The sequence below is a fragment of the Bos indicus genome, chromosome X (genome assembly GCF_029378745.1).
Source record: "Bos indicus isolate NIAB-ARS_2022 breed Sahiwal x Tharparkar chromosome X, NIAB-ARS_B.indTharparkar_mat_pri_1.0, whole genome shotgun sequence".
NCBI lineage: Eukaryota > Metazoa > Chordata > Mammalia > Artiodactyla > Bovidae > Bos > Bos indicus.
Window position 1 is genome coordinate 134,861,004 of NC_091789.1, and position 20,469 is coordinate 134,881,472.

A 20,469-nucleotide genomic window follows, 5' to 3' on the forward strand; every position below is an offset into this window, starting at 1 on the left:
GTAGTGTAGTGTACTGGAATGGAGAACTTATGCTGAACCAATATACCCTTTCGTATCATCAACTCCACTCATGGTGAACCCTCAGACACAGAGGAAGGACAGAAGTCACATTAACGCTAATGGATCAATTGGCAGGGGAGCAAGTAAGGTACTATTTCATGTTAAAGGAATTTTTATAATAGCTTTAGATCTAGTTGGGACATCCTAACCGCCATAGTTACATATGTATATACAAAGAAGGATACAGGTTCTTAATCCCTGATCAGCATTCTGAAAACCAAAAACATCAGTCTAAAAACTGATATTTTTTCCCTAACTTTAAGGAAAATCTCTTTAGGAGCAAAACCTGAACTAACATGAAACCACTTATAAGTCTTTGTTTAACCTACTTAGTATAAATAATTCTTATATTTTGCTTTGGAAATAATACCTGATCACAGGATCCTAAGGTGACATGCCATATTTCCATTCTAAAATCTAAAAGTTATGAATTCTAAAATACATATGGCCCTAAGGTTTTGGGTAATGGTCAGAATCCTAGCTTGAAAGTCTAAGCTGTGTGACCCTCACATTCAGGCATGTCTGGGAAGGAAGAAAATAGGGTTAGGGACAGAGATGAGAAAGATGAAGATGCCTTCAAGAAAGAAATGTTTCCTAAGCAAAGTACACTATAGAAAAGACCCTAAATGGGACCAAAGAGGGAAGGGAGATCCTAAATGCAGGGCCAGCAGTACCTCTGAGATTATGGTCACCCCACACAGCTCAGGATCTTAGTTCCTGGACCAGGGACTGAATCTAGGAGCTGGCAGTGAAAATGCCAAGTCATAACCACTGGACCACCAGAGAATTCCCCTACCCCGCCGCCTTTCAAACTCGGTTTAAAGAAAAGAGACTATAATTAAATCAAAGTCAATGCTCCTTTGTGAACTGGTTACACAAGTGAAATACTCTCCTTACTTCAAGAAAACTGCTGGAGAATCCTGGAACAGGAATTCTGCCTATCAGAAGGCAGGAAGCAGCAGTAGCAAAGGCGGACAGTGGCACAGACAGTAAACCAATCCACCCACATCAGGGAGGTTAACTGGAAACCAGGTCCTCAGAGGGCCCATGTCGGAGCATGAAACAGGGGGCCACCTGGCAGTAGGGGCAATGTATGTGACGTGATTAGAGGACTTTCCAAAGTAGCTTAGAGGCTTGTGGGGGCAGATGTCCAGCTGTTCTGCAAACCAGGGCTGGGCCAGAGAACTGGTGTTTTGTAACTGTCAGAAGTGCTAAAGACTAGGGAGGCTAAATGCCTCCAGTCTTATGAAGAAGGCCAACCTGTTTCTCTGCTGTCCCATCTGAGTTACTCCCAAGGTTGAGGTAATCAAACTAAAATCCACCTATCTCTAAGACAGACTGCCACATAGATGGTCTTCTAATAAGGAAGTAATTCAGCAAGAGACAACTATACTACTCATGACCTGATCTTGTCTGCGTTTCCACCCTCATCTCATGCCCTTCTCTCCCTACCTTTATGTTAGTCTTTCGGTTCCCAAAAGAGCCCCAAACTTCATTTTTTAACCTTAGGGCCTTTGAGCTTATTCCCTCTGCTGAGAACCCTCATTACACTACCAGACTCTTTACAGGGCTAGCTCCTTCAGGCTTTAGTTTAAATGTCACTCGATCACTCAGCCAAAGCAAGCCTCCATCCCCATTAGTCCTCATCTCAGTACTCTGACTTTTCATTCACAAACCTTCCCACCATCTTTACTGATGTATTTGTTTGCTTACTGGTTTACCATCTATGTGGCCACCGTTGCTAATCCAAGAGCTCTAGGACGACGGGTCTAAGTTCTGCTTGGTATTCAATAATACACACCCAACCACCTAGGACTGGACCTGGTACAGAGGAGATCAATAAATACTTCCTACACAAATGCTTTTGATGGTGCTACGAGGAAATCTTTGCCCATATGTGGCTAGCTCTTATTCCCATAAAACATGGGAAGCAGCAATATGATATCAAACAAAAGGCACTTTGCCTTCCTGGTTTTGAGGACAGTGTTTTCAAGCTTCTTTCTCTAGAACTTTGAAAGGGCCATTTTTCAGACAGTAAGACAAACTGAATTTATTTTCCCTATTTATTTTACCTCTGCCCCTAGTAGTCTACAATATGTGATTATGAAAAATGAAGACTGCAGAAAACTGACAGCACCGAGGGTCAAGAACACATATATATTTGGTTATTAGAACATCCCTAAGCTATGCTGGAGCTGGTTACAAATAAATGGTGCCACAAAGTAAAAGGTAAATAAAGCTGGTATACTTTTTCTAATCAAAAGCTTGGGGAATTCTTGGCACTGAAAAACAGGTACCTTTGTATCATTACCAACTTGTGGCAGTTTCACTTTGCTAACAGATAAAGCCAAATGGCCAAAGCAGCATGGCTGTCATAGAAGGAACACTGAAGTAGGATCCAGGAGACCTAGATTTTGGACCCTTTTAACCAACTAACAATGTAACATGTGACTCTGGGCAAGCCATTTAACTTTTCATTCATAAAATAACTAAATGGACACTCCTCCACACCCACACAGTATCCTAAAAAGTCCCATGGCCTTTCCCAAATCTAATAATCCATGATTTCTTTTCATTAAGATCTCATTGATTATGTGCCTAAACTCCACTGAATTTTGGTACTTTGTTACATATATATTTATTATTTGAATCTATACTAACTTTGCTAAACAACGGCTAAAGAGAAAAGAAAAACAAATCATCAAAAAGAAGGTCACAAAATCACTTAGTATGCAGAGCCACCTCATTTAAGCAGCTCATCTTGTTTAGGAAGTGAAGGCTCTTCTAATTTATGCCACTCAGTTATTAAAAGTTGAGGTAAGCACTTTAGCACTAAGATTGTAATGAATGGGAACAGGAAGAAAGTAGAGTTATTAATTCTGTAAGTGAAAGTAAAAATGCACACTCTTCATTATCTGGAAATTCCATTATTCTTGTTCCTATGAGTACTTTTAAAGGTTCCTGGCCTACTCCATGTACTTTATGATGAAAATTGTGGCACTAAATGATTAGATGATGGGGAAAAGGAATGTACATTCCACTTATACATGCTTCTCTCCTCAGAGGTTCAGAAAGTAGCAAAGCTGTTGAGTAAGGCAGATTTTTAAAGGTAGATGCATAGCCTACTGAAGTGGGCACAACACCCCCTGCCTTCCAGTTGAAATAATCTCATGGCTTTTTATTTAGGCTGTGTGTGTGTGTGTGTGTGTGTGTGTGTGTGTGTGTGTGTGTGTCACATCTGACTCTTTGCAACCCTACGGACTGTAGCCCACCAGGCTACCTCTACCCATGGAATTCTCCAGGCAAGAATACTGGAGTGGGTTGCCATTTCCTTCTCCAGGGGAACTTCCCAACCTAGGGATCCAACCCGGGTCTCCCGCATTACAGGCAGATGCTTTACCGTCTCTGTGACTTCCCTGGTGGCTCAGATGGTAAAGCATCTGCCTGCAATGCAGGAGACAGGGGTTTGATTCCTGGTCGGGAAGATCCCCTGGAGAAGGAAATGGCAATCCACTCCAGCACTCTTGCCTGGAAAATCCCATGGACGGAGGAGCCTGACAGGCTACAGTCCATGGGGTCACAAAGAGTCAGACATGACTGAGCGACTTCACTTTCACTTTCACTCCAGTTCACAAATGAAGAAACCAAGTCTAGAAATAATAACTTTCTCAGGGCAAGTGAAGGGAATGTCACACCACAGGGACAGAGGTGACATGGTGTAAAGGCAGTGGGTGAGCTTTGGAGAGTGAGTTGTAACACCCAAATTCAGGCCTAGACTGTTTCTGCTTCATTACATGGCAAAGCAGCACAGTGTCAGTGGAACAAAAGCTCAGTGAAGATCCTGGGGTCTGTGTCTTAGTCTCAGTTAATCAAATAGTAGCTGTGGTTCCTCAGCAGTAAACTAGTATTAGCATTCTACTAGATGCTGCTGAAGGCCCTTCCATGTGATTCCTGCTTATATGCATGCTGATAGACCTGGACATCAATTACCATGGAGGGTGTTTAGCTTAGTACAGGTAGTGCTTCTGACAAAGTTCTGTAAATTCTGCTGCTGCTGCTGCTGCTAAGTCGCTTCAGTTGTGTCTGACTCTGTGCGACCCCATAGACAGCAGCCCACCAGGCTTCCCCGTCCCTGGGATTCTCCAGGCAAGAATACTGGAGTGGGGTGCCATTTCCTTCTCCAATGCATGAAAGTGAAGAGTGAAAGTGAAGTCACTCAGTCGTGTCCGACTCTTTGTGACCCCATGGACTGCAGCCTACCAGGCTCCTCCGTCCATGGAATTTTCCAGGCAAGAGTACTGGAGTGGGGTGCCATTGCCTTCTCTGAAATTCTACTGAGTGATGACTAAACAGTAGGGTCAGAAAAAGGACATTAAAAAAAAAAAAAACTAACTAACTAACCTATTTCTAACCTTGCCAGCAAGGCTGAAAGTTAACATACATAAAAATCAAGGAGGGAGATACAAAGTAAAAGAAAACAATTTTTAAGAAGAAAGATCACAGGAGCGAAAGAAATGCAAAGATAAATGATGAAAAGAGAAAAATCCAAAGATGAGCAGAAACTCTTCTGTAACCCTATTTTTAAAGAACTGTGGGCTTTGAAAAGAAGTCCAGAAATAACTATAACCTACTTTATGAAATCACAAACTTGACACTTTTGTATAGCCAAAGAGGCACCCCAAAATGGACTTTAAACACGTACTCTGTGGGGAAAAGTCAAGCCATCATGGTACAAAACCATAACGGTGCCATTTTTGAGTCTGGATGCCCTGACTGAAGAGGGAACATCAACAGGAGGCAAGAAAAATGGCCAGAGGGGTTTAAATGGTGGTGCTGCTGTCATATATACCAAAAATGATGAGAACTCTTAAATCTTCAGAGATGAAGGCCAGATAAAGCACAATGGAAATGGATTAAAACATGAAAGGTGCAAAATGTTCACCAAATTCAAGAAGAATCCCTGAAGTTTGAAAGAGATCCATTTTGGTCATTAAAAATAAGTGTGGTGAAATCATGACTAGCTCAAACTTAGTGAACTCATTCATCTGTTTAACCAAGGGTTGGAAAGTCTGTCTCAAGGCCTCTCTTACACAGAAATCAGATTCTTGAATTTAAAGATTATGAACCCTTGTTTTGTACAAGTATACAAAGTAAGAGACCAGAGTTCCCTTGATTCTGAGATCAGAATAGAACTTTCCAGTGTCTGAGTAAAAATAAGGATGACATAAACTGGAGGAAAGAATGATCAATTAAACATTTTCTTATGATTAAGAACAACTATGTCCATTCCAAGGTAAAATATTTATCTATAGAAACCATAAACAGGAGCAAGATATGAAATGCAAGCAATTTTGATAGAAAAGCAAAGACACAGCCTAAATTCTATCTTAACCATAGACTACTACACAACTCCCTCAAAGTCAGCCTCCTTGTCATGTATGGAGGCCCAATGACAAGTGAGGAGGATCTCTCCTCACCCTATCACCCGTACATTCAGGAAGGGCTGAAAAGTTCGAATAAACAAAAGGTACTATCACATCAGATGATTCAAAAGTTTGTCAAAAATAAGTTTTAGACCACAGGACTTCTTTAATTAAAGGTTGAACAGGGTTTGTAATTCTTGCTGGTCCAAAGCTATCTAAATTAGTGCTCTTGGATTATTTAAAGAATTGAGCATGGTAGACACTGGCATATAAGAGAATGCTGATCCAAAAGTGATAGAAGATTATCATCTGAACATCAAATCTCAATGTACAAGATTGGAATTATAGGAAGGGTAGGAGGATTAGCCTCAATTTATCATTATACATAGCCTGAAATGTACCTTTTAACTAAATAATCTCTAGTATCTTTTTGGTCTCTGATAATTTTTCTTTTCTCAGAAAAATACAAATACATACTGAGTAGAATTAATTCTATGGAGACTTCTGGTTGGTTAGGTATTTATTAGGTAAGTGTTTCTCTGTGGAAACTTATATTAATAGACAAATTTATAATACTATCATTCAGGGTTATCATCAAGAATTCATTATCTGAGACTCCACATTTATGATGATGAATAAAGAAACAAAAGTCATCAAAATAGAAAATATTAACAAATGAAAGGATCTCAAATAAAAATGTATTCACTCAAGCATTCCTTTCTTTTAACAGGGGTTTTTAATTCCCACCAGTGTGTCAAAGTTTTTCAGGGAAAATCATAGCAAAGACACTGATAAATGACCTGATGGAGTTATACCAGTTAACTGGAAAGAGAGAAAAAAAAAAAAAAAACTGACAAGGATGAAGACAAGAAAAAAAAAAAACAAAAAAACAGGAACATACTGAAAAAGAAGTGACAAAACCTTTTGTATACTTTTAATGACCTTTTTATTGTGAAAGTCATTCATTGACCTAGCCTATAGTTTTACTGTAAAAATTGCCCCACCCCGCCAAAAGATAATACTTGATTCTTTTCTCTAAGAAATAGTACATAGTTGTTATTATAATCTAAATTGTGTTAACTATAAGATAAAGTAAATTTATTTTCATAATTTTAATTACTTTTTTTCAACTTAAAACTCTCAATTTAACTTTTTATTTACTATAAAATTTTGGTTTCCCTTTTAAATAATAATCTAGGATAATAACGACTTCTTGAACTAAACAGCAGTCTACCTTAAAATGATGCTCAAAAAATGGTTAATGTAAATTTGTGGATACATATGAATTTAACAAGAAAATAGGACATTATCATAATCTTTTAAAGCTAACAGAAGATAATATATATACTCAAAAAATATTCCTTGATACCATCAGCATGAGAATACTTGATTAGCTTGAATGTGGGTCAGACCAAGTTCAGATCCCATTTCAGTTTAACAATGTTTTTGCAAAATTATTTCATTACCTTCACAAAGATTTTTAAATACTGGATTTAGAAAAGTCAGTATGACAATATCAAAAGAATATATTCAGGATAACTAATAAAGGAAACTCATGGGAGCTATATGACAATAAGGGCAATATTATGAAACAATATTTTTAATTATAATTAGCTTGACTAAAATTTAAGATGATAAACTGATACAGAATTAAGTGGTTTACATAGGGGTTGAATGGACATCCTCACCAACACTAGACTATCTATGTACACTTCACACTCCAAAAGGGTATTAACTGCACATGTTCCCTTGCTTTCCATTAAGCACAGTAATACTCTGGCAGGAGGAAAAGGGTAAAGACAGAAAAGATTGTGTTAGGTCTCCCAGGGAGAACTGGAAATAATAGGAAAGTGTGCCTAGGATAGGCCTGGAACTGAGAAGTTAGGAATAATTGGATACATTTTCATATTCTATCACTGAAATATTTAGGAAGTATCCCTCCAGAAGTATGTACAGGCATGCCTACAAAGTGTCCAGGTGCAAGGTGGTAAGTGATGGGGCTGCATGCTTCTGAGGTATAGTAACTGATAATGGCCCAGCAGAGATGAGGGCAGAGTGGATTCGTGTTTTGTCAGCTCAGTGAAATAAGAGCTGATCAAATGTTTCCCATGTTTAGACTACCAATACAGTCCTGGGATGCCACAACTAGAAACAATCTCTCTCACCTCAAAATTATGCAAAGTGATTCAGGCACTGACTGCTTTCTACTCTTTTACTGCTTTTTATTTACAGGTCTTAATTCTAATTGATCAGAAACTTCTTGAAATTATCCAGACCTGATTTACCTTCATTGATCTTACAGCACCTGGTTCAGTACTCAGTGGAATTTTTTTTTTTTTTTGGCAACACCATCCAGCATGGTGCTGTTAGTTCTCTGACCACGGATCAAACCCAATGCCCCTGCAGTAGAAGTGCAGAGTCTTAACCACTGGACTGCAAAGGAAGTCCCCAGTGCTCAATGAATTTCAACAGATACACTACTGATTGCCAATCTGAAGGTACTCTAATGTGGGGTCAAATATATCACTTAATTGAAGCTAAGAATTGGTATTCTATAGGATAGAGGTTGTAAAGAATTGGGTATTTATTTTTTTAAAAGCAATGACATATGTGGCCTAGATTGCACTGCTTTTCAAAAATTTGATGACACATTATTTCTGGTGGTAACTGATGGTCGACAATGTGCCTTACAAGATGAATGCACAGTCAGAAGTTTTTATATGCAGGCAAAGGTTATGCTTTGATCTACTGTTGCAGCCACTCTTTTTAGTAGAACACCATTTGTCTCCTGGCCACCTGTGGTTAACCCAAAGCCACTGCTCAAAGAGCTCACTTCCAATGGTCTCCTAGTGGGTTGGCCTGGGGCTATTGCTTCCTATTAGACTACAGGTATATCATTTGAAGTAGGGCTTTTTTGGGTTTTGTTTTTAAAGAATTAGCTAAAGTACTTTTTTTTTTTTTTGGCCTACTCTTTAAGGCTGCCAAGACAAGGCTAAAATTCCCAGCTGACGTGCATGTGCTCCACATAACCAGCACATCAGAGCTGGGTTACATCAAATACTACTGTCTCTACCCTAGGAATTGTTAGTGAGGCCCATTTGTTATTTAATGTTTGCTAAGTCTCTAAGGTAGGGGTGGTGAATGTTCACAAATACAGAGGCTGGTATCTGACAGTACACAGTCGCTGTGTGCTGATGAAGGTAGGCTATGAATGCTATTGTCACGCTTCCAACTAGATATGATCGGTTGATGTTATGGTGGGATCTTTCACTCCTGTAGCACTAGTTTTCAAATGGCAGGCTGTGAATCAAAATATTTGATGCCAAAATAGGTACTTGTATGAATTTATATGAGCAAGAAAGAACAGAAAATAAAGAACCTCACATTAGTAAAATAACCTTGTGAAACTTTTCCTTCAGTTATATACATATGATATTATGTATGAGAACACTGTGTTAGGAGGTAAAAAATATTTCTGCTTGGAGTCTCTGTCAAAAAAAAAAAACTGAAAAAAATGCTACCTGGATCTTCTTAGAGGCCACGTCTGTCTTTGGAGTCAGTTTTACTACTTGGCTGTATTTGTATGGCCAATAATAGTCTTGATTTAAAACCTAATGGCCTACTGAAATGCTTTATTTTTTCTCCTGTACATTACTTTCACTGGGTACACTATTTTTGTTGTTGTTAATATTTTATTTTAAACCTTGCCCGGTATAAGGCAAATTTAATACTCCATTTGAAATGGTCTCTATGTGACCAAAGCTTCCAAGTATGGTATTTCTTCTTGAAAAGCTTTTCTTTTCCCAATGAGTTATTCTAAATATAAAACCATTCCCTCTGTACTGTCTACATACTACTTATCTTTGTATTTCTATCTAACTAGGAGATCACAGTAACCAATACCAGAGCCTTTAACACAGCACTCACTACTTGGATGAACCCAGGAAGTATTTACTTCAAATAAGTTTTCTCATTTTAAACTGTTAGTATGTGGAAACAGTGTAAATAGCACATCTTCTGTCCAGCATTTGAAGCAAGATTTCCAATGCTGTCTCTTTAAAACACAAACTGAATTTTCTGATATCATGAGATTTGAAAATATTCACACAAGAGGAACTAGATGTTTCAAAGCAAAGCATGATGATCAATAAGATATATTTATTATACTTTCTGAGATTGAGACTCTAAAATCTAAGGAACATAGTCTAATCAGCTAGATCTCATCTCTTCCATATTCGATTCACAAAAACTAAATACAGAAAGAAAAAATATATATATATACCTTCACTGTCCTTGAATTTCTTGATTGCCACAATTTCATGCGTTTCCTGCAAAGGAAAAGAGGCAGAAGAAAAGTCATTCTCTAGTGTTTTTCAAACTAGGAATCCCAACTGTCTGGAGGTATATTCTGAAACAGAGTAGCAAGAACTTAGAGAATAAAAAATAAATCCTCCTTGTCCTCAGTCCCTCATTTCTCAGTTCCAAAACTGTCTTTCTTACTACCCTGCAGGCATTGTCAGGGAAGGAAAAGGAGAATGGGAAGAGGCTAGGGGACCAAGGGCTTATCTGGCTGAACATGGATGAACCAGCAGTGCCAATGTCTTGAGGCAACGCAAAAGTAGCAGGATGGATGACAATAGACAACATCTATATGGCCCTCTGAAACCCAGGGACGCATTTAATTGGGTTTCTTATATCAGAGAAAAAACTTCTATAATACTTGGTAGTTGCTGGTAGCAGAATACCTCTTCCAAGTCTCCTCCTTTCACTTATCTCTTCCTAACAAACCTATCTTCCTAACCTATCTAGTTATTCACCAGCTCCTCCCCATTAACACCCATTTCAAATCCGAAGTGGATAAATATTTGCCACCAAATACCAATCATTAACGTCCCCCTGCCTTTATTTAGCCCTCCTGAATTAACAGAAGTAGTTGGTGAGAAGAACCCTACTTTCAACTGAAACATCACAAGTTCTTTTGTTTGTTTTTTTTTTTTTTTTTGGTCTTTTTTGGCTGGAAGAGAAGAAAAAGGCTAGAAAGTAAATGGAAATGTTAAGGATTAAGTATAACTACGCTAAATATTTCATGTCTAATATTCTAGCCTATAAAAGGAATAAAAAAGCTTTTGGCAAAATAACATATAGATTCTTCAAAGTCAACATGTCATATAAAAAGGCCTTCTGGATAATTAAGGCCTGCTCTTTTCTACTCCAAGTAGGGATACTTTCAGATCTGTAAGAGCAAACCTTTTATAAAACTTTGTCCCTGCATCAAAACAAAAACAGACACAATATAAGGTAATAACCAGAAGGGTACAAAATCATTAACTTATCCAAAATACATGCTTTTCTCCTACGTTCCTTATAAAAGCAAAGGGAATCATAAAAGTAGGGAGAAAAAAATAAATTTTTTAAAAGTGACCATTATGGTGAAAGATAAACCCTGAGTCATAACCACGTCTGTACATCAAACCCTCTTTCTCACCTGCCTGTTGAAAATAGTAGAAAATACCAGCTTTCATATTTGTGTTACAGGGGGAAAATTATCTGAAAGTGCTATAGGCTACTGAGGAAAAAGATTCTTATTAAGGTTATTATGTTTTTGTTTTTTTTACAGGAGAAACAGAATGTAAAGTACAGAGAGCTCTGGGGATACAATTTATTTGTATATCGGCAGACCTTCTGATTTAAACTCAGCTGTCCAGGTACTTTCTGTTACCTGGTTTCATTATTGAGAAAGAAAACTGCAAAGTCAAAAGTGATGTGGAGGATGATCACCTAGAATATTAACAGAGGTACCAGGTAACTCTGCTAGGTATGCTACTCTCTCTTAATACACCAACATTGTTTTTTTACCCTGCTCCTTTTCAAATGGCTCCAGCTAGCAACCCACCTACAGTCTAAGGGAAAGTACAAAACCCTATCAAGAAAACTGCTCACAGCACAAAGAAGGGGCAGCAGGATGGCATCCAGGAAGAGAGCCCAACTGCCCACATTTCAACTGAGTGTATGTAGCATTTCATCCTATAGTGGACATTTTTTTGTTGCGTCCTAAGTGTCAAAGCTTTGTTTGATTTTATAAAAGGTCTTGCTTAGTTCAAAACTGCCCACTGATATGACTACATATTTAAATTTATGACTGCCACCATCTTGAAGAAAGAAATTCATCAGACTTTCCCCCTGGCAATCTCATAAATAGAATTTACAGTATAAAACAGTTGCCTGAAGGCGGGGGGGAGGGTCAAATAAAATGAAATGTTTATTCCTTTATTTATTCTTTCATCAATACCACGAAAATCCTCTTTCGACTCAACACACACACACACACACACACACACACTCTCTCAATATGGGTTTTCTATTTACTTACAGAACAAAGTCAAACGGATGGAAGTTTTCTACATACAGTCAATTCAATGTATGGTGGAAAACACACACAATTAAGAGAAGATGCTGGAAAATTTAACATTTTTATTCATACTACTTATAAAACTAATATGAACTCATATAAAAGAATATAAAGGGATATAAGAGTATAAAAAGAAATTAAAAAACTATATAACCCTTCCTAATAATACTTGATAATATTTTCTTCCAGTAAATTTTTCTCAAATTGGAAGAACCTGAGCACACATATACTGTGTTGTATGTTGCTTTTAATTCACTTGATATTGTACATGGAATATTCTGACCTGTCATTAAATACTTTTTAAAACCACTGTCTTTAATAGATGGTTATTTTACCAGTCTACTAATGAACACACTTCATCTGCATCTTCATTTCCATAAAGCAAATTCTGTAACTGATAATTCTGTAACTGATAGGTCAAGGGGTATGAACTGATATATCCAAAAATATATAATTTTACAGTTCCTTTCAGCAGCATGAGAACCCACTCTACAACCACAGCCAACACTAAATACAATCATTAAAAAATCTTTAGGTACCAATGAGATCAGAGGTTTGTTTCTGAACTAATATTACCTGGAAATAAAAGAACTTAGAAAAGTTTTCTTCTAGCAACCTTAAATATTGTTTCTACTCCTGTATGTCTAAAGTTTCCATTAGAAACCTTGTAACTTTAAGGCTGAACTTTTCGTAATTGTTTTATGTGTTTCATTCATTATTACATCCTAAGTGTCTAGAATGGCAGGCACATAGTAGGTTTTCAATAAATATTTCATGAATGACTATTTCATGAGTGAATTAATCAAAACTGACCTATCAGTTTTGTTCTTTTCTTTCCTTCCTTTTGGATTTCTCATGGGTCCTTATTTCAGCCGTCTGCACTTTTTGCCTCATGTCAGCTCGTTGCCATGATAGAGGCCATACCCTCCTGGCTCTCCTTTAGGAGACAACTTCACCTGCTTGTTACCAAAAACATTATCTTCAGAACTATATGTTGCTCTTAAATCTTCAGAGCAGTATTTTATCTATTCATGACTTTTCATAAGCCACACCCTCACTCCCACTTATAACTCATCCTCACTAAGACAGGAAGAGATCCGCCAGGCTTGGTGTCAGGCAGCAAAAGAGGTAATTGGACTTTTTAGCAACCTGCATTTCAAAGGCAGATTGATGTACCCGAGCCCAGTTTGAAACCTGGATTCTTAGTAAACATTCTTCGTGTTGGGTTGGCTGGTCTGAGGCTGGGCCACCTGGACAAAGTTCTCTGAATAAGCTGTTTGCTGAGCCCACACTTCCTAGCACATCCTACTCCCACTAATTCACCTTCACCACACCTTGTCATGGGGTCTGTGCATCCTAGGATACAAAAATGCTGCTTCAAATCCATCTCTACCTCTTGCCCTTCTGTATTTGAGGCATTTTGTCTCGGAAAAGATCTGGCAATATAGATGCTGATGTGGAAAAGACTGGCAATATAGATGCTGATGATGATCCAAGTCTTTTCCTATTCCTTTTGGATACTTTGCCATATTCTGGTTCAGAAAATAGGATACAATCTATTTTTCAAACAATCTTCCTGGACTTTGCTAATGATCTTTGATGTTTAGTTTCTTAATTTACAGAACTTTTACAAGTTTATGGTTTTGTTTTTAAATATCTTCATGCCATCACCTTGAGATGTTACATATAACATAGATGTAGACAAAGAAAAAATATGCGAAAACTCTGAAGAACTGTATTTTAAATTCAATTTATTCAAAAAAAGCAAGCCATTGCCCCCACAACATCTGCAAGAGAATGTCACCAGCTGTATAGTTAGTAAGATAGGCATAATCTGCTACTTGTTTCAACATCTTATTTGTTTAAAATTAGGAGTTACTTAAGAGCTCATATTTTAAACAACAAACTAAGGATATCATAAAATATGTAAGTAAACACTAATGATCATTCCATGCCTCACTCTTAATTTTGTCTCAAAATTGAAATTGTATTACTTTGGAATGCAGAAAGATAAGAGGTTCCTGAATTGTACTAGTATCTTCATGAGTGAACAAGCTAAATGAAGGCATTTAACATTTTCCAGAATAAATTTCCACAATTGAAAAAAAGAGAATGAAAAATAAAATTTTAAAGTAGTAACAAATAAAAAAAAATACCTCTAGCGCTTATATTTCTTCCTGTATTTTCATGATCCTCCACCCCATAAAAACCATGCATCCATCAGTCAACAACCATACTGAACACAGAAATTTGTAATCAAAACTCACTTCTGCTGCTGACTGTCTAAAGCTCCTGAGTCATTGGTTTATTCCCAGAATCAACTGTCCCTTCTTAAGATGTTGGCAAAGTAACTGATTGGTATTAACAATCATAAATTTACTAAGTTATTTTAAATGCAGTTACATAACTTGATTTAATTATGCTTTGGAACAGTAAATTCTCTAAACCAATCATACAGTTATAAGGAAGTAGCAGGAGTCATCGTTTTAAATGTTTTGCTCTAGTTTAAAATACCCAACATGCATTATGAAACAGAACAGAAAAAAAGAATGATTTTATTTTACTCTGCTATCCATGGATTAAACCATTCCAAAGGTATACTCTACAATTCATTCTCTATTCTCTGAGGAAGCCCTTCCTTGGGAGAAATTACAACTTGACAAGTATTTTAAAATATTTCACTCTGTATTTGGTATGCAAAGACCACACTAAGTGCTTTCAAACACTGATGTGATCCTTCAGCAGAAGCAAAATCCTATAAACATAAATATTATCACCTTATAGACAGATATGGTAACTAAAAAAAGTCAGCTTTATTTTACTATTCTTAAGAACTTTTGTGCCAGGCCCTGTGTTTCCCATGTATTAACTCATCTAATTTTCAAATTAAATCAAGATTCTCTGAAGAGAATCTTACCATCATGTTCATTGTACAGATGAAAATGTACTGAATTTTAGGAGGTGCCATAATTTGCCCCAAGATCATACAACTGAGAAGTAATAAGGCTAAAATTTTAAACCTAGGAAGATTGATTCTGGAGGCCATTTCTCATCTATGGCAATGCTATTTGCCACTGCCAATCATATATATAAATTCTATTGTTGAAAAGGATATATTCTGAAACACACACACACACGCTCACTCTCTCACTTCTAGGGAGGTATGCTTATTTCTCTTCTGTATTTTCTCAAAATGCTAGCAGCAACAAAACTTTTCAAATAGTTTTCTAAAGTCTGTTATAATATTTATACACCTGAAAGTATGTGCAAATATTTCATATATTTCCATCTTTATCTATATTCAGACTTTTATTTCACAGAATCTTAACTTAGACAAATTACTTAAGTTACTTTTACATTATGAGCAAAATTATAAAATGGGAGTAAATTCATGCATAGGATACATTCCATGGCAAGTAGATACAATGGAGCATTTAACAGAAATACAAAACATTATCCAGGATATGCAATGATAAAAATCAGACTGTTCTCCAAGGAATCCTTCAGAGATCTTTCCTTGACTTGTATTTATTTTTAATATGTATAAACTACCATAGTCTGCCAATACTAAAAGTTAGATTGACTACTAAATTTAAGTATTTCAGACGTAATCAAGAAAGATTAATACTCAGGTATGTATTTTAGTCAGCTAAGAACTGTCTGTTGGGCCCCAACTTTATGTGTTTTTTTTTTTTTTAATATGGCATCCTAAGTTTAACATGAGTGAGTAAGTGAAGTATCTCATTTGTACAAATGTTTACATCCTAGTGTGTAATAATGCATGACAGTAAGCAAAAATTTTTGACAAAAGAAGTACAGTGAATGTTATATGATATGCCACAGAAGTTTAAAACAATTGATCATGTAAATATAAAGAAAAAATGTATTCCACTTTGAGATTTAATTTTATAATATGTTGGTTTAATTTGTTTTGCTCTCTTTCTGAAATGTGAAATATCATAAATCTTTGTTCATGCCCATTCCTTCTCTCCCCAGAGGTAACTGCCATCCTAAAGTTGGTATGTACCATTTCCAGACACATTTTTATTACTACCAATGAATTCATCCATAAGCAAATTTACTATTTTGTACATTAAAAATCATAACTGGCATGTTATTTTACACACCCTTTTGCAACAGTTCTTTTTTTTTTTAAGTACAACATGGTATAGTTGAGATTTAAACATAAATCTAGCCACCTGGGGATAACTGTGCCCCAAGGGGACATCTGGCAATGTCTGCAGACACTTCTGGCTGTCATAACAGGGTAGGGGATTGTCGTTGTTGTTCAGTTGCTACGTCGTGTCTGATTCTTTGCAACCCCATGGACTGCAGCACACACTTCATACCAGCATCTAGTGGTTAAAAGCTACGGATTCTGCTGAACACCCTACAATGCACAGGACAGTCTCTACCACAAAGAATTACCTGGCCCCAAATGTCAAAAGTACTGATGTTGAGAAACTTTGCTTTAGTTTTATTCATTGTAATGGTTTTGTGATAGTCCACTATAAGCATTTCCCTTAAAAAAGAGCCTGACCACTTGAGATCAGGTAAAGCTTTGAAAAAGACTAATTCACTATGAAAAGAAATTTTAGTTGAAAATGGGATGATTAAAAGATTAATTCTTCAAAAATTATTAAAGCTATTAATCAAGGTACTAAAATGTCTACATTCATTTAATTTTCATAAAACAACAATTACTTTTATAATAACTTTTGCAATATGGTTCCATTAAACATCATATAGTGAACTATCAAAAGATAAATAAAAACATTTTTTGTTGCTAAGAACTCTTACATTTTAAAAAGCATTACAAGGAAAACTCCCATGCTCAGGCTCTAAAAAGAGGATAGACTTATGAAGATATGAATACATCATCAAGAACATGAAAAAGCATGCAGCCAAGAAAGGAAGATGTGGGAAGTGGGATCTTACAAAGAAAAAATCTATAAAACAACTGCCTTCAAGTCAAGTCAGTAATAAAATTCCTAAATAACGAAATCTATTATTTCATTTGTTTCCAATAAAACATCAAATCCCTTCTACCCCCTCTGGGCTGGATCTGCCCCCAAAAATCTTTATTGAGATGTAAAATGAGAATAAATGAATGTAAAATATTTAGACTGCATGCCTAACCATGCCCTCATCTTTCCCCTCTGAAACTGGTCCTGCCTCCTGTCCCATATCTCAGTGAACCCTAGCCAGAAATTAAGGCCCACTCTTTCCATCTCCCTTGTCTGCAATCCCCAGTCCATCCAGGTTATCACCAAGTACTGTTGATTTTTGTTTCCTAAATCTTTTTCAAATTGGTCTACTGTTCTTCTCTACCTGAACACTCCCATCCTAGTTGGAGCCTTTGGAATTCCCACCCAGGGTACTGCCTAACTTCCTAACATTTTTAATATGCCTGCCACTCAGCAACAGGCTCTTCATTTGCAAAGGAAAATCTGATTAACTGCCCTTAAAAGACTCTTCCCAAACTCCCCTGCCCTAAGGACCACATCAAAGCTCTTTTACCTGGTCAGCAGGGAATGGTCCCCAACCTCTTCTTCTTTGGTCTCCCTCTCTTGCCAAGTCCTCGCCATCCTTACCACGATCTCTCCTGCTATTGAGGCTGTTCCCTTTCCTCCTAAAACCTTGGCCCTCCCTGTGCCATTCAACCCTACACTATCCCTTAGGCCTTAGCTCAATTGTCACTTCCTTAAGGAAGTCTTCCTATAGCTCCGTGACTACGTCTGAAGCCCCAAATGCTGAGTAGACACCTCTCCTTCGTAACTTGTATTAAAGTGACACCTTCACATATTTATCTGATTCTACCACAGGACTGCAAGTGTGTAGGTGAGAAATAAATGTATGACTGGTCTAAAAGTATGCTGAGCAAGAGAGAAAGATCTAGTGCAAATGTCGTACTGCATAATGTATTTAAACCTCACATCTTGCCGGCCCGTGTCATCCATCTATTCGGACATCATTTACTAATTTCACTACAGCTTAACAGAGAAAAACACCTTTTCCTACCATAATTATAAAAAGAATAAAAGATATTCCTTGATATACAAGGAACTCAAGCAACAAACCTAAAAACACAGAATACAAATATACATGTTTATGCTTTTTAAGGACAGTGTATCTCTGGGAGACTTATTAAGATCTGTTTCCTTCTTTCTTCAGAAAGTTTTAAAAAATGAGGATAATGAAAGAACATAGAGCCTTCAAAATTTTATCTGGCTCTGTCCAGAAGTCCTTCAGCAGGCAGGAATTGAAACAAGCTCTTTAAGTTCAGAATTATACTCTCTTGATTAAAAATCTCTTTTGCTATTTGGCTACTCTGGCCTCCTACAGATCTTGAAAAGCCACTGCAAAACCAATATCACTTTCTTTTGTTAAAAAAATTCTTCCACAGCATTGCTATAAAATTACTGCAGTTACTAGGTTGCCAATATTTATCAAGTTACATCAGAAGGTTTACTAAATTAAAATGTTATTACTTATTGATTCATTTATCCACCTGCAACAAGGATTGCTCTCCTTCACTATCACCTCTATTCCATTTTGTGACAAAACTAGTAAGCTTTCCTCTAGTCCGGCAAAATATAATATGGAAACAGATATGTCACATAATTACTAATATCTAACATGTGTGTTGTGAGACACTCTGAGTGAAGGAAATTATCACAGACCCAGAACTAGCTAATACATCACTCACAGTCGTATATAGTAACAAGGTCCCCAAATCCTCAGGGCACACATGCTACAAATGCTCCCAGTCATTTTATATTAGTGGGGTTCCAGGAAATGGAGGAAGAGAGGTAAAGCCTGGACCGATGTGGAACAGAGAAGGGAAGAGCCTCTCGAGGTGAGATATAGCAACATGAGGTTAGTAGGAAGAGAAAATGGAGAGGCTCTCTTGGAAATGTAAGCCACATTCTTAAGGAGAACACTAGAATTCCCATAGTCAAGTCCTGAACTGTTTTTACTTGAACATTACAAGAGAACTACCAATAAGGCTATGAGACTTGGAGCCACCTAGATGGCTGAGGTTTGAGTGTCTCAAACATAAGAATAAAAAACAAAAACTTAGGACCATTTAGCTGATAAATGTAAACAAGCCCACATACCTAGAAAGCCTTTATAAATACTTCTAATATGGTCCAGTATAAGTGTTAGTGGATCAATATCAACCTGAAAGCACACTGGTTGATAATGTCTAAGGATGTAACCATGAGGAACTAAGGAGACTAGTTCACATAGAATTGTACACTTAAAATAGCTACCTCTTACTGTATATTGGGTACATTCATTGTATGTAAATTTTACCTCAATAGAGTTGATTTTAAATGCATCATTTAAAAATAATTCACCTCATAGTTATAGACTAATATAAATTGACTGCTCTACTTATTATGATAGATTAGGTAATTAATAAAATATTATCAAGATGAAAAATGAGGCACCCAGAGAACAATTTTCACTAATCCCTCTAGCACAGCAAATAGCAACTCTCTTCACTAGAAAGGGATAGGTAAACTTTCAAACAATTTAGCTCCCTATTTATAGATTATGCAAAATCTGAGATGTACTTGATTTCATATAGCCCACACTTACAGACATTATATACAGATACTCTCAAACCACCTTGGTTACACCAAACTCAGATTTGGTATTGTCAGCAAATGAATGGAAATTTCAAAAAGTACATTGCAATGATGCTTGCCAGACAGCATTTCAGTTTAGAAATATTAACCATCATGTACGTACTGTAGTTACTGTACAACTGTGTTACAATTTTATTTCATTTTGTGCTTATTTTATAACAATGACTAGATAATGAGAAAATGAAAATTCCACTTCTAGTGATCAAATAATCAAAAATAGCATTAATTAGGTATGCCAAATGCAGGCAATCTACAACCTCAATCAGACAATCACTGGATTTAAGCTGTGTTCAACAGTGAGCAAAATTTAAATTTAAATGATGAAAATATATCCTTTAAGACTAAATTTAAGATGTGCCAAGAAAACGTGGCTCTTTAATTTTCTACAACTGATTTAATCTTGCTTTTCAAGCTCTGACCTTGACTTTAACTTGCATTTTATAGTAGTTCAGTCCTTTTTGATTTACAGTTGTTGTTGGTTTAGTCTCTAAGTCATGTCCTACTCTTTGCGACCCCACAGACTGTAGTACGCCAGGCTTCCCTGTCCTTCACTATCTCCCAGTTTGCTCAAACTCACAACCATTGAGTTGGTGATGCCATCAAACCATCTCATGCTCTGTTTTCACCTTCTCCTCCTGCCTTCAATCTTCCCAGCATCAGGGTATTTTCCAATGAGTCAGCTCTTCCCATCAGGTGGCCAAAGTATTGGAGCTTCAGCTTCAGCATCAGTCCCTCCAAAGAATATTCAGGGTTGATCTCCTTTAGGATGGACTGGTTTGATCTCCTTGCTGTCCAAGGGACTCTCAAGAGTTTTCTCCAGGACAATTTAAAAGCATCAGTTCTTCAGTGCTCAGCCTTCTTGGTAGTCTGTCTCTCACATCTGTACCTGACTAAAGGAAAAACCATAGCTTTGACTATA

At 36.9% G+C, this 20,469-nt stretch overlaps 1 protein-coding gene across 4 annotated transcripts in view; it reads right to left on the minus strand.

Moving 5' to 3' along the window:
- Positions 1-20,469, minus strand: part of CDKL5 (cyclin dependent kinase like 5) — a 178,702-nt gene that overhangs the window by 53,553 nt on the left and 104,680 nt on the right. For all 4 annotated transcript variants that reach the window (XM_070784564.1, XM_070784566.1, XM_070784563.1 and 1 more), the window contains one exon: positions 9,766-9,811. In XM_070784564.1, the coding sequence (XP_070640665.1) occupies positions 9,766-9,811 (46 nt within the window). The remainder of the gene's footprint in view (positions 1-9,765; positions 9,812-20,469) is intronic.